We start from the raw sequence: 12,450 nt of genomic DNA, 5'->3' as shown, positions 1-12,450 counted from the left end.
AGGCAGTATATTCTTAATGACTGACACCATCTCTTTCAGTCTTGGGGGAGACTTATTTAACAGCCACTTGCAGTTGGGGCTGCTGGGTTTGTGTGCTTTAGCCAATTTGGGCTTGCCTGATAGAGTAGTAGCTCCTTTAAAGGAACAATTCTGAGGTATTTGTTGCTCCATTGTTATAATAATATTTCTTAAGTCTTCACCTTGTTTTAATATAGGAGCTAGGGCACTTTTCCAGAAGAGTAGAAAGGGGTTTACTGTAAGATTTTGTATACATTTAATTTAATCAGTGATTTATTCTTCAGCGGCTCACCTTCCTCAAATCCCATCAGGACAGTAAGAGCATGAATACCGGTCAATTATTCATCTGTAGTTTCCCACAAGAGTTCTTCTGTCTCAGGAAAATCTGGTGGGCCAAAGCTGCTTTCTAGTAGTTAGTACCTGCCGAAAAACAAAGAAACACAAATCTGGAGACCCTTTGCTCTTATCTTCAAATGAATCTGAGTTTGGTATAATAGACTCCAAGAGCAGCTGAGGCAGGAGATGGCAGGCTGTTGCCATTCTCCCTTAACAAGCCTTACATATTCCACCCATCCTCATCCACCATGAGAATCAGCCAAAGTTCTATTGATTTTCTTGTTAATGCCTACAGTGCACATGCATTTCCTTCTTTTCACATTCAGCAGAGGTACAAGTTTCTGCAACTGTTGTCCAAAAAATGTCAGAACAATGTGCCAACCCTGGATTAATTTTAGTATTAGTGGTTTCAAAGGGATGGGCCCAAGGCTGACTCTCAGATTAGTGAGGAAATCACCTCCCCAAGAAGTTAACAGCCAGGGCAACATTGGGGCAGCTGACTTTATATCTATTTCCCTATGTTACCCTGAAGCAACCTGCCCAATTCTTCCTGATTAACAGCCAAGAAACTGAAGAGCCATTTTTTTGTCCAATATAGATGATATTATTTGGCCAATGTTTTTTGCTGCTGAATCTCATAGACTTCCCTCAAATCCCATTAGCTTACTTGTGAGGCCCTTAACCTTCCTTTCCATAAAGCTATGGCTATGTCAGTATTCCATCCTCATCACTTAAACTGTCAAGAACTATGAAAAGTCTGAGATTTCACCTTTACTTGTAAGCTACAAGTTTAACTTGCCATAGTTTCATGGATACTGGTAAAATAAACAATGCTCCTGGGTGAGAGCCAAAGATTTTATTATTCATAGTAATAACAGTAGCAAACATAGTAGTGGGGTGTATGTGTGGGGTGTGCATGTGTGTGTGTGTGTGTGTGTGTGTGTGTAACAGTTCTGCAAGCCCAAAGTCCCATATGGTGTTGTGTGAACATCCGGCTGACACCGGCACCCACAGTCGGTTTCCTAAGAGGAGAGTAACCCAGTCCTTAGTAAACCTGAATATTTTATAAGGGAGAGGAAGCATGCTTGTTCTGTGCTCCAAAGAGAGACAGTATCTCTATCTTGCTAGGCTGTGAATAAACCTGCACTTTGCTTCAGAGAGAAACACTATCTCTATCTTTCAAAGCTGTTTGAAACATCATTTATACTGTAGTGCCTTTATTGATAAGCTGTGCAGAAATGTAAGAGATCTATGAATAATAATTTCTACCAACGCTCAAAACATATGCTTTGAGAACTTATTGCATGCTAGCTCTTATTCTAGGCATTGAGGATATGGTGGTGTCTAAGACACAACTTTCGCCTTCATGGAATTTACATTTTAGAGATGGTGGTGGTGGGTGTGCTATCTGTGTGCATTGGGGGGCAGTGACAGAAAATAAAAAATACCAAACGAGTCTGCTTGAGTTATATATGTGGTAATGGGATTGTTAAGGAGGATATCACACAGCGAGTAGCTAAATACTACAGTTCCTAAGCCAGTTGATTAGTTCTGACAGTTTGACATAACAGCAAGTATCAGCAAATACAGTAACACACCTAGGTAAGATCGCAGGCATTGCTACCTGAGGAAAAGATTTTGCTTTGAAAACAGAAGCTAGCAAACTGCAGGGAAGGGACTTTATAACTCAAAGACTTTTTTGAGTATTTGAGTTTGCCAGTTGCAGCCAGAAACTGTGACCAGGCAGAAAAGTTGTTGCATCATAAAATGTTTTTACCCAATTACAGAAATAGACCTGGCACAGGGCAGGGGGGGATGATAATTATCCACTCTAAACCGGTAATAGCCTGCTCACGTTACTCAATAAGGCACCCCTTCAGGGATATGAATGAAGAAGTAAAGGAGAATTAGAAGGAAAAGTCAGTAATACCTAAAGATCAATTCCTAGGAACCCTGTCAATCCTGTACCATTTCTTCTACTGCACTGACTTCCATAGATCTTATTATTTTTTTTTAAAGATTTTATTTATTTATTTGACAGAGAGACACAGCGAGAGAGGGAGCACAATCAGGGGGAGCGGGGGAGGGAGAAGCAGGCTTCCCGCCGAGCAGGGAGCCCGATGCAGGGCTCGATCCCAGGACCCTGGGATCATGACCTGAGCCGAAGGCAGACACTTAATGACTGAGCCACCCAGGCGCCCGACTTCCATAGATCTTAATGCAGAGATCTTTGAGTTTAAACCCATGGAAACTGGGACACTGTTTTCTAGGTAGGAATTTGACTGACTAATTCTAAGGCTGCAGTGTAGATGAGTAAAAACTAGAATGATGAGCAGGAAAGACCTCTTTCCAAAGTAGATGACAGTTCCCCACAATAGGTGTCAGAAAGTCATCCCTGTGTGAATGACCAATAATGACATGAACATCTCTATGGAAGATGCTAGATCTTCCCCGATATGAAGAGTAAGATAGTAGCCTTCAATCCCTCTCTGCATCAAGGTTAAAGCACAAAAGTCTCTCTTTTGCAATGGCACATGTGTTCCATTAAGAAAAGAGAGTGAGCCAAAGGGTATTTTCTGACCCTTTCACTCCCTCTGTTCTTCCTTAACTTTAACCCCTGGTGACGTTGAGAAGATTTTGGCATAATGATACAATGGATTGGTGTTATGAGAAGTGATCAGCACTGATGATAGAGAAGTCTGATTGCTTTGTAGAGAGGAACTCTGAAGAATCTGAGAATGCAGAGTGAACAGTTTTCCAGGCTTTGGCAATGTGGGACAAATGTAAGATGAAGTCAGAGTTCTGGAGCAAAGAGAGAAGGTACAAGTGAAGAAGGGAAGCCACAATGACAAAATTAAAGGGCTTTGGGGACCCATCTGAGGTCAGTCAGATTACAACTTTAAATGTTTTTCATCACCAGTTGTGTCTTAATAGCCACCATATTCTCAGTTTCTAGAACTATTCTACTAGTGGTCAACTACCTCAGGCAATGATTCAAGAAGACTTCAGAAAGTACTTTGGTCTAATTAGTATAAGAGATTTTTATTTTAAAATGCATTTTCATATGCAAAGTTGTTCATGATTGTTCATCTTTACATTATTCCTGCTTCCTGTTTCCGTGACTCCATGACTTTCATATTATCTTCACATTACCTTCCTGAAATGTAGTATAAACATGTCATTTCGATCAGTTATTCCAATAGTTCTCATTTAGAATGAACTCTGTATCATAGCCTAGCATGTGAGGCACTGTGGCTTATTGCCTCTTGTCTTCTCTTGCCTCAATCCCTGCCATTTCCTTCTTCACACTTTGTATTCCAGCAGTATTAACTGGATACCGGTTGCTACTAACTTACCCCTAAATTTTCCTGGAGTTCACAAAAAAGACACCCAAATCTTCTTTAGCACCATCTTCTCTGCAAAGTCTTTTTTAACCTTCATAGAGAGAATTATTCAAATATCTCTTGTGCTACATTTCTATCTTACCTATTTCAGATTATTGATTTTACACTGTTTTAATTTTTTTTTTCCTTAAGAGCTGTGAGACTTTTGTGGAAAAATGTTGTCTTATTCAGTTTTATCGCAATGATGCCTGATATTTTTACTAGTTAATGATATTTTGGATTGAACTGAACTTTTGATCAAGATCTACTAATAATCAGACATTACTTATTGTGTGTGACCTTTTGATATGCCCATATGGAGAAGGCTAACTCTGATATGTAAATCACATTCCTCATGCTAAAGAAGCTCACACTACATTTGGGTAAAAAAATATCAGAAAGGAATTAAAACTGAAAAGACACCATAATTGTCAAATGAAATTGAACCTAAATAATCTGAAAGAGACCATATATTTTAGAGTAAATAGTAAACACAGCACTTTCAAAGTATAATAAAAGGAAGTTTTATTCATGTAATTACTTTCAATTAAGACACTAAAGATCATTTTGATCAAAATAAGAAAAAAATTATTAATAACTGACTACATCGGAGCAATGATTCAAGTCGATGTCAGAAACTACTTTGGTCTAATTAGTACATGATTTTATTTTAAAATGCATTTTCATACTCAAAGTGGCTATTTATTAATTTCTCCAAAATAAATATCAAAGTAAGAAATGACCGGCATTGACATCAATATCAGTGAATAGAAACACAGACAGTTTTCCTGTCATTTAAGCGAAGCAGCCCTTTATTCCCATTTAATTCTGTGAGCCACCCACATAATAAATCTGTACACTGAAGGGACAATGAGCTGAAAGAAACATAAGGTAAGCAGAATTACAACTTACTTCGAAATGAGGCAAAATAGTGGCCCTTAATTGAAATACGTTCAGAGTAGTTGAGGAATTAAGAAGACCTTCAAGTCAGCAATATACATAGCTGTAACAAAGAGCTAAGGAAAGCATACAACAATATCATAGGTGATAATCAATTTTAAGTCAAGGTTCATCAAAGCCAATGAACTCATGCCAAATTAATTTCATATATACCATGGATATGTTAAATAAATTGTTTCAGAAAAAGAGAAGTAATCAGTGCCAGTCAGCTGGCCTATTGAGAGAAAAAAATGTTGGCACAAATGGAGCTGAAGGAAAACAGAATTTGGATAATCAAAGAACGGCATGTGCATATACAACAAATGAAGGACTAGCTTGACAGAAGATACATGTACCCATGATGGGACTGATTTTGCAAGTTTTGGAAGCCATTTGTTATTTTTCACTAAAATCTTATGGAAGAAATGTTAGCAAAATTAATTCTGGCAGCAAAATGCAAGGTGGACTGACATATAGGCAGACTGGCACATAGACACACTGGCATATAGGCAAAAGAAGACGAATGAATAAAACTCATGCAATAATACAAAAGGAAATGAGGCAAAGACAGTGCAACTGGAATGGGAAAACAGGGCAAATGGAAAGATGACCCAAATTAAGAAATTAGTGAATGAACACAACTGACAAAAGAAAAAGATGAGATTTAGAGAATTAAAGAGAGGGAAGAATCATAGATGCTTAATAACACTTGCATTGTTAAAATATAAAAATAAAAACAGTATAATGAGTAGAATAGATAGAAAGGAGCATAATTGGTGGTAATTTAACAGATTAAGGTTTGTACCTATTGCACATAGGTTGATTAGAGACAAAAAATATAGTACTAAATTTTGAATTTGGAAACTCTTCCTCATTTTTCACAATATGTTGAGTGAAGATCACATAAGTAAACTGAAAAAAAAAAACATGAGTTACTGAAATATTTGGTATCTGAATTACTATTGTACAAAGACCTAATGTGATCTTAGGCATTTTTCCTAGAAATAAAAATCTTGAGATAAAATTCTCAGGAAAAATAGAGTTAGAAACTTTTTTCTAAAAAAAATTGAGGGGCGCCTGGGTGGCTCAGTTGGTTGAGCGACTGCCTTTGGCTCAGGTCATGATCCTGGAGTCCCGCATCGGGCTCCCTGCTTGGGAGGGAGTCTGCTTCTCCCTCTGACCCTCCTCCTTCTCATGCTCTCTGTCTCTCATTCTCTCTCTCTCTCAAATAAATAAATAAAATCTTAAAAATAAATAAATAAATAAATAAAATTGATAAGCTTTGTGCAGTGGCAGTATCATAGCCAATGAGGTTTATCTGAGGCGCAATTATTGCTAATTAAAAAAAATTGATAATATTGAGGATGATGACAACTTGATTTACTTTAAACAATGCCAAAGTAGTGTCTGAATTTTTAAAGCATGCGCTGGAAATTTACTGATATCCATTGCTGTATCTACTAACTAGATGACTGGTGTTTCTTCCTTTTGTATTTTTTTTTTTTTTAATTTCTTATTCTCTTAAAGGTTTTACTTATTTGAGAAAGGGAGAGAGAGAGGATGAGCAGGGGGGAGGGGTAGAGGGAGAGGAAGCAGACTCCCCGCCGAGCAGGGAGCCCGATTCGGGACTCGATCCCAGGACGCTGGGATCGTGACCCGAGCCAAAGGCAGTTGCTTGATTGACGGGGCCACCCAGGTGCCCATCTTTCTTCCTTTTTTTAAATTGAAGCCTTGAAGATATGGTTGAAGAAAAGATTATTTATTTGAACTAATGATTTTACAGGAGCAACACATAACAATAAATTTCACGAACAGAAGCCATTAATCAGGATTAATTTGGGAGGAATCATGGACCCCTTACTCAATTTTACACATGTTAAAATAAATTTGGATTTTATAATGAAAATAATGCTCCGGTTTTAGGGTTTTGTTTTTGTTTTTGTTTTTTTATGTATTACCAATTGCTAAAGTATCATTATATTATGAAGGAGAAATATGTTTTTTCCGGTTCTTACATTAGAAAAAAAGCCACTATGGGGACTCACTAATTTAGCTTTAAGTCTTGTTATTTAGTGTAGTTCACAGAGCAACAGATTTTGCATCACTCAGGAGCTTTTTAGAAATGGAATTTCCGGTCCGTTCCAAGTTTCTGAATCAGAATCTGCTTTCACACAAGATCCCCAGGTGATTCCTATATCCATTAAAGTTTGAAAAGCACTAAATTAGCCTTATATAAACTGATCCACCCAGTTCCATTTGGCGGGTAACAATCCTTAAGATGAGTTATGATACATGTTTGAAGGTTTTATGAGAATGATGTTAAGGAATTTATTTAATGCTGGGGGAAAATAAAACCGTTATTACTGAAAACCTAGGACTGTCAGGTACTGTGTTAGACATTTCCAAATCTATTAATTCATTTAATTCTTAACAATACTCTGAGGTAAGGGACACTATCTTCATGTCTGGGCATGAAAAACAGCCTCAGGTTAAATACCACATCTATTCCACAATCAATAAATTGAATAAATATTGAGCAACCCATTTCTGAAAGTCCCTGGGTTAGGCCTAGAAATAAAATGGGCATGGCCCCCTACTGTCATGGAATTGCAAGGGTAGTGTGAGTTTCTAAGAGGGAAATCTAATCTTTCCTAAGTTACTTAGGGAAAACTTCTATTTGGAAAGAGTATTTAAACTGATTTCTGAGAAGCACATTTTTGTAAAGGTGGCCCTGAAAAAAAAAAAAACAAACAAACAAGTGAGTCTGTCATGGATGTTATTTTATTTTATTTTAAGATTTTATTTATTTATTTGATAGAGACATAGCGAGAGAGGGAACACAAGCAGGGGGAGTGGGAGAGGGAGAAGCAGGCTTCCTGCGAGCAGGGAGCCCGATGCGGGGCTAGATCCCAGGACCCTGGGACCATGACCCGAGCCGAAGGCAGACGCTTAACGACTGAGCCACCCGGGCGCCCCTGTCATGGATTTTAGTAAGGGGAATCAAACAGCAAGTTGAGGCTGGAACTTGGCAGGAATACTGCAAAACTTTGTAGCACAAGGTGAGGCCGTTGGGCCTCATCCACGACTCAAAGGAAGCCATTGGAGGATCATAAGCAAGGAAGTGACAAGCCCTGATCCACGTTTGGAAAAGATCCTTCAGTGAGACCTGTGCAAAGCCCTGCGGGCGGGTGGGTTTATTAGGGCCACTCCCCTAGTCAGCCTTTCTCCACCCAAGTCACCGCCTCCTGCTTCTCAGCGTAACTGTCTGAGGGAGGTGGGAAATGTATGAGAGGGGCGGGGGGAAGAAAAACATTCTCCAAAAATATTAAAAAGAAAACATCCCACTTGGCAGCGGGTGCGCGGGAAGTTCAGCGCGCGAGTTCCGGGTTTCCCGCCAGCCGCCAGCCCGCCCCCCCGCCGGCCGCAGCCCGGGTGAGCCCCCAGCCCCAGCTCGGCCGCAGCCTGCTGGGCCGCGTCCGTCGGTCCGTCCGCTTCCCCTCCCCCCACCCGCCCATCCTCAGGCGCCGCGCGGGGCCGGCCGCGCCGAGAGTGGCCGGGGTTTGTCAGGGCGCCCGCAGCCCGCGTTAGCCCCGGCCGCGCCTCGGCGGCTGCGCTTGCACAACTCGGCCCCGGGCGGGTTCGGGTCTCGCCGGGGTCCTGCGCCCTCCGCCCACGCTGCGCGGCCGGAGCAGCCGCCTCCAACGCCACTTGTGGAGTTCTTCCCCCGGCGGCGGTAACTTTACACTAGCCTGAGAGAGGCCTGTTTTTATTCAGAAACCAGCAACCAGAGTGTCTGTAGAGAACGCCCCGATGGAGGGCCAGCCCACCACTTGAGGATTTCTCACAGATTGGTGGGGAAGGAACGTCTTGCCCTACTAGCCTTTCTCTGAGATTTCAGAATTCTGCGGCCATCATACAATTAGAGCGGAATTGGTTGCTCGCGGGGGCGGGGAGCTTTTTGATCAGCTGTTGCCCTAACCTGGCGGAGCTGACGCTGAACCCCACCTCTCGGCCTCTAAGCCCTGAGACCATCACACAAAGCCCGGCCCAGACCGTGGCCTGGTCGCCTTCCTGCTGGAATCGTTCCAAGAGCTGTTAGGGACAGGCTCACGGTGGGGAGGAGCAAAGAGATGAATGTAGCAGCCAAGTACCGCCAGGCATCCCTGTATGTGGGTGATCTCAATGCAGATGTCACGGAGGACCTGCTGTTCAAAAAGTTCAGCACTGTGGGGCCTGTGCTGTCCATCCGCATCTGCAGGGACCTGGTCACCCGCCGCTCTCTGGGCTATGCCTACGTGAACTTTCTGAAGCTGGCTGATGCCCAGAAGGCCCTGGACACAATGAACTTTGACATGATAAAAGGCAAACCCATCCGTCTCATGTGGTCTCAGCGTGATGCCTACTTAAGGAAATCTGGCATTGGGAACGTGTTCATCAAGAATCTGGACAAATCTATTGATAACAAAACCCTTTATGAACATTTTTCAGCTTTTGGGAAGATCCTATCCTCCAAGGTGATGAGTGATGATCAAGGCTCTAGGGGCTATGCATTTGTGCACTTCCAGAACCAGATCGCGGCCGACAGGGCCATCGAGGAGATGAATGGGGCCCTGCTTAAGGACTGCAGGCTGTTTGTTGGCAGATTCAAAAACCGTAAAGATCGGGAAGCCGAGCTCCAAAACAAGGTCAATGAATTCACCAATGTTTACATCAAAAACTTTGGAGATGACATGGATGATGAGAGACTGAAGGAAGCTTTTAGTAAATATGGCAAAACCCTGAGTGTTAAGGTGATGACAGATTCCAGTGGGAAATCCAAAGGCTTTGGCTTTGTGAGTTTTGATAGCCATGAGGCTGCCAAAAAGGCTGTTGAAGAAATGAATGGAAAGGACATAAACGGACAGCTGCTTTTTGTAGGCCGGGCGCAAAAGAAATCAGAGCGGCAGGCGGAGTTAAAGCAAATGTTTGAGCAGCTGAAACAGGAAAGATTTCGGAGATGCCAGGGCATGAAGCTCTATATTAAGAACCTCGATGATACCATTGATGATGAAAAACTGTGGAGGGAATTTTCTTCGTTTGGGTCAATTAGCAGAGTCAAGATAATGCGGGAAGAAGGGCGAAGCAAAGGGTTTGGCTTGATCTGCTTCTCCTCTCCTGAGGAGGCCACTAAAGCAATGGCTGAGATGAATGGCCGAATCTTGGGCTCCAAGCCACTCTATGTTGCCCTGGCCCAGAGGCCCTAGGAGAGAAAAACTTACTGCACCAGCCAGTGTTTGCAGCAGGCGTGCGAATGATAGTGATCCCTGCCTTTGAATTATCCTCAGAAAATTTCAAATCCCAGCTGATGGCCGCTTAGTTTAGTAAACTTTGTGATAAAAGGTTTTGTATACAAAGCTATTTTTTCTTGTGTGGAAAAATAAATGAATCTTAGAAGCATGATTCATTTTACAGAGGCACATCTTCTAATTACAATATTGTATATTTCTCTGATTTTGATTTAGTATCCAAAGCAATAAGTATAATTAGATATATTTTTATTACATTTTGAACCATCTGAAGTGAGGTAATTATTTGAGTTTCATATTTTCTTTCTTATTTTAATAATATTGCTGGCTTTAATTTCTTCTATGAAAATATGCTAAAAATAGTTCTTATACCTAAGGATCACAAAGTAATTTATTTTTACAAACAGAAATTTTCTAATTTCTCCTCTAAGCTTTTTAAAGAAACCAAAGGTTTAAGAATTGCTAGTATAAATTCAATATCTAATTTCATTTTGAATTAATGTTTAAAGTACTAGGAAATAGTTGAATTTCTTTTGAATTTGTATCCTGACATGATTGTTTTTTTGATGGCTGAAATTAATGATGGAGGTTTTTAATGTTGCCTACAAACCTGATTTGTAGGATATTTTGCTATTCTTTCCATTGGTAGACTATATATAATTCATATGCTTGCTAGTTATCAAACCTGGGACTTGAATAGTAAAACCTTAACTTCTACATTCCTTAAGTTATAAACTCTTATCAATAAGATGACAAAAAGTTGGCTTGGTCTTAATTCTCTTCATACCTATACAAGTTAGTATTATGACTTAAGTTTTTACCAGACACCAATATTATAAACGTCATATATAGAGAATATAGAAATTCTGTTTAACAATTCTTTTTCAATCTCTATTTTCTATTGTTCGATGTAATGATATTATCTCAGGGTTCAGAAAAGTATGTTTCTTTATTTTTATGAACTCATATCTCTTTTTATTAGAACACGAGTGATACATAACCCATTAAGATTCAGTTTTAGCCTCAATTTATCAGAAGCTCACTAATTTTCTGATAAATTGAAATTACATCAATTTGCCTGTTTTCTAGAATAATATTTTAGTCCCATTCCAGATCTCCCTCTCTCTCCTACCCTTGATCTATATTACTCAGCTTTGTTTTATACTTTTTTAAAAAGGGTTTTATTATATTGATTTTTACTATATGCTATTTGAAATCCACCTTGGAAACAGAGACAAGAATTATTCATTTACATTTAAATAATTACTTTTAAAATTCTGTTTTACCAAAGGTGTCTGGAGAATAGCTTTGCTGTTCTTGTTCTTGCTATTTTATTTTATTTTATTTTATTTTATTTTATTTTAATCTTATTTTTTTTTTTACTCTGCTTAGAGGTTTCCTGTAACCATATATTAAAGTCTTCTGTTTCTTATATTACCAGTACAAAAGGTATATTAAAAGATTTTCTTTGGCAATACTTTAGCTATGAAAGAATAAGAAAATCTGTTTCTGTTTATTTTTGTATAGACTATATGTTTATTCATGGCACATTTTCTAAATTAAAAGTCTCTTTTAGACAATGAAAAAATTATGGACAATGAAAAACTTACAGCAACATATAATACCATTATGCAGACAAATCTTCTGTTAAAATTTGTTGCATATCCTCCCAATTTTTTTATACATATACACATAGATAATTTAACAAAAATAGAATCATTATAACCTTATTACAAATTACTTTAATTTTATAATATGCCATATCAATTTCCATATCCACAAATAATTATTTGCATTATAATTTTAATGACTTTTATTCCTTCAATGTTTGTACTATAATATAATGAATTTCCTCTTGATATGGATAAAGGTTGTTAGATTGTTTCCTACCCTCCCCTTTTTTTCTTCTGTCATAAACAACTTGGAGGTAAACATCCTTGCAAATTTATGTATGCTGATATATCCAGTTATTTTCTTAAGAAAATGTATAATTCATTGGAATTAATGTTTAAAAGGGCAGTAGTTTTAAAAATAATTTTGATAAATATTGCCCAAATGCTCTCCAGAAAACTTGTGCCATTTCCATTTCCATTTTCTGTGTGGAGGGCTGCCCATTTCCATATACTCCAAGAACAAGAGATTATTTTGTTTAAGTTGTTAGCCAATTCAAAATGATACATAAAGCAAAATATTTCATGGTTACTTTTTTTTTTATTACTACAAAAGTTAAATACCATTTCTTGTGTTTGTTGGCCATCTGTGTTTTCATATTTATGAATTAATGTTTCATGATCTTTATCTGTTTTCCTTTTGGGTTGTTTTTTATTTGTACGGATTTGTTACATTTCTTTATGTATTAAGAACAAAAGTTTAGACTTTTTTCCCCAATATTCTCACTTTGTTTATAGTTTTGAGGGTCATTCCAAAGTTAAATTTAAACTCAGAAATTTCAGTCTTTTACTTAGAAGGCTTTGATGTTATGATTCAAA

General features: G+C 38.8%; 1 protein-coding gene and 1 pseudogene across 1 annotated transcript; both read left to right on the top strand.

Moving 5' to 3' along the window:
* Nucleotides 1–5,954: 5,954 nt before the first annotated feature.
* On the top strand, nt 5,955–6,110 carry LOC116637644 (annotated as a pseudogene).
* A 2,222-nt stretch (nt 6,111–8,332) lies between these two features.
* On the top strand, nt 8,333–10,165 carry PABPC4L (poly(A) binding protein cytoplasmic 4 like). The gene has a single exon (XM_032412738.1). It carries the CDS (start codon nt 8,807–8,809, stop codon nt 9,917–9,919), a length of 1,113 nt encoding a protein of 370 aa, XP_032268629.1. The 5' UTR covers nt 8,333–8,806; the 3' UTR covers nt 9,920–10,165.
* Nucleotides 10,166–12,450: the final 2,285 nt, after the last annotated feature.

This window comes from Phoca vitulina, unplaced genomic scaffold (assembly GCF_004348235.1).
Source record: "Phoca vitulina isolate PV1807 unplaced genomic scaffold, GSC_HSeal_1.0 scaffold14, whole genome shotgun sequence".
In the NCBI taxonomy this organism is placed as follows: Eukaryota; Metazoa; Chordata; class Mammalia; order Carnivora; family Phocidae; genus Phoca; species Phoca vitulina.
Note: the sequence above shows the minus strand (reverse complement) of the source record. Positions and strands in the feature narration are given on the sequence as shown.

What these genes read in the sequence shown, in the direction of transcription:
- PABPC4L (XM_032412738.1), top strand. Translation starts at nt 8,807, where the DNA reads ATGAATGTAGCAGCCAAGTACCGCCAGGCATCCCTGTATGTGGGTGAT.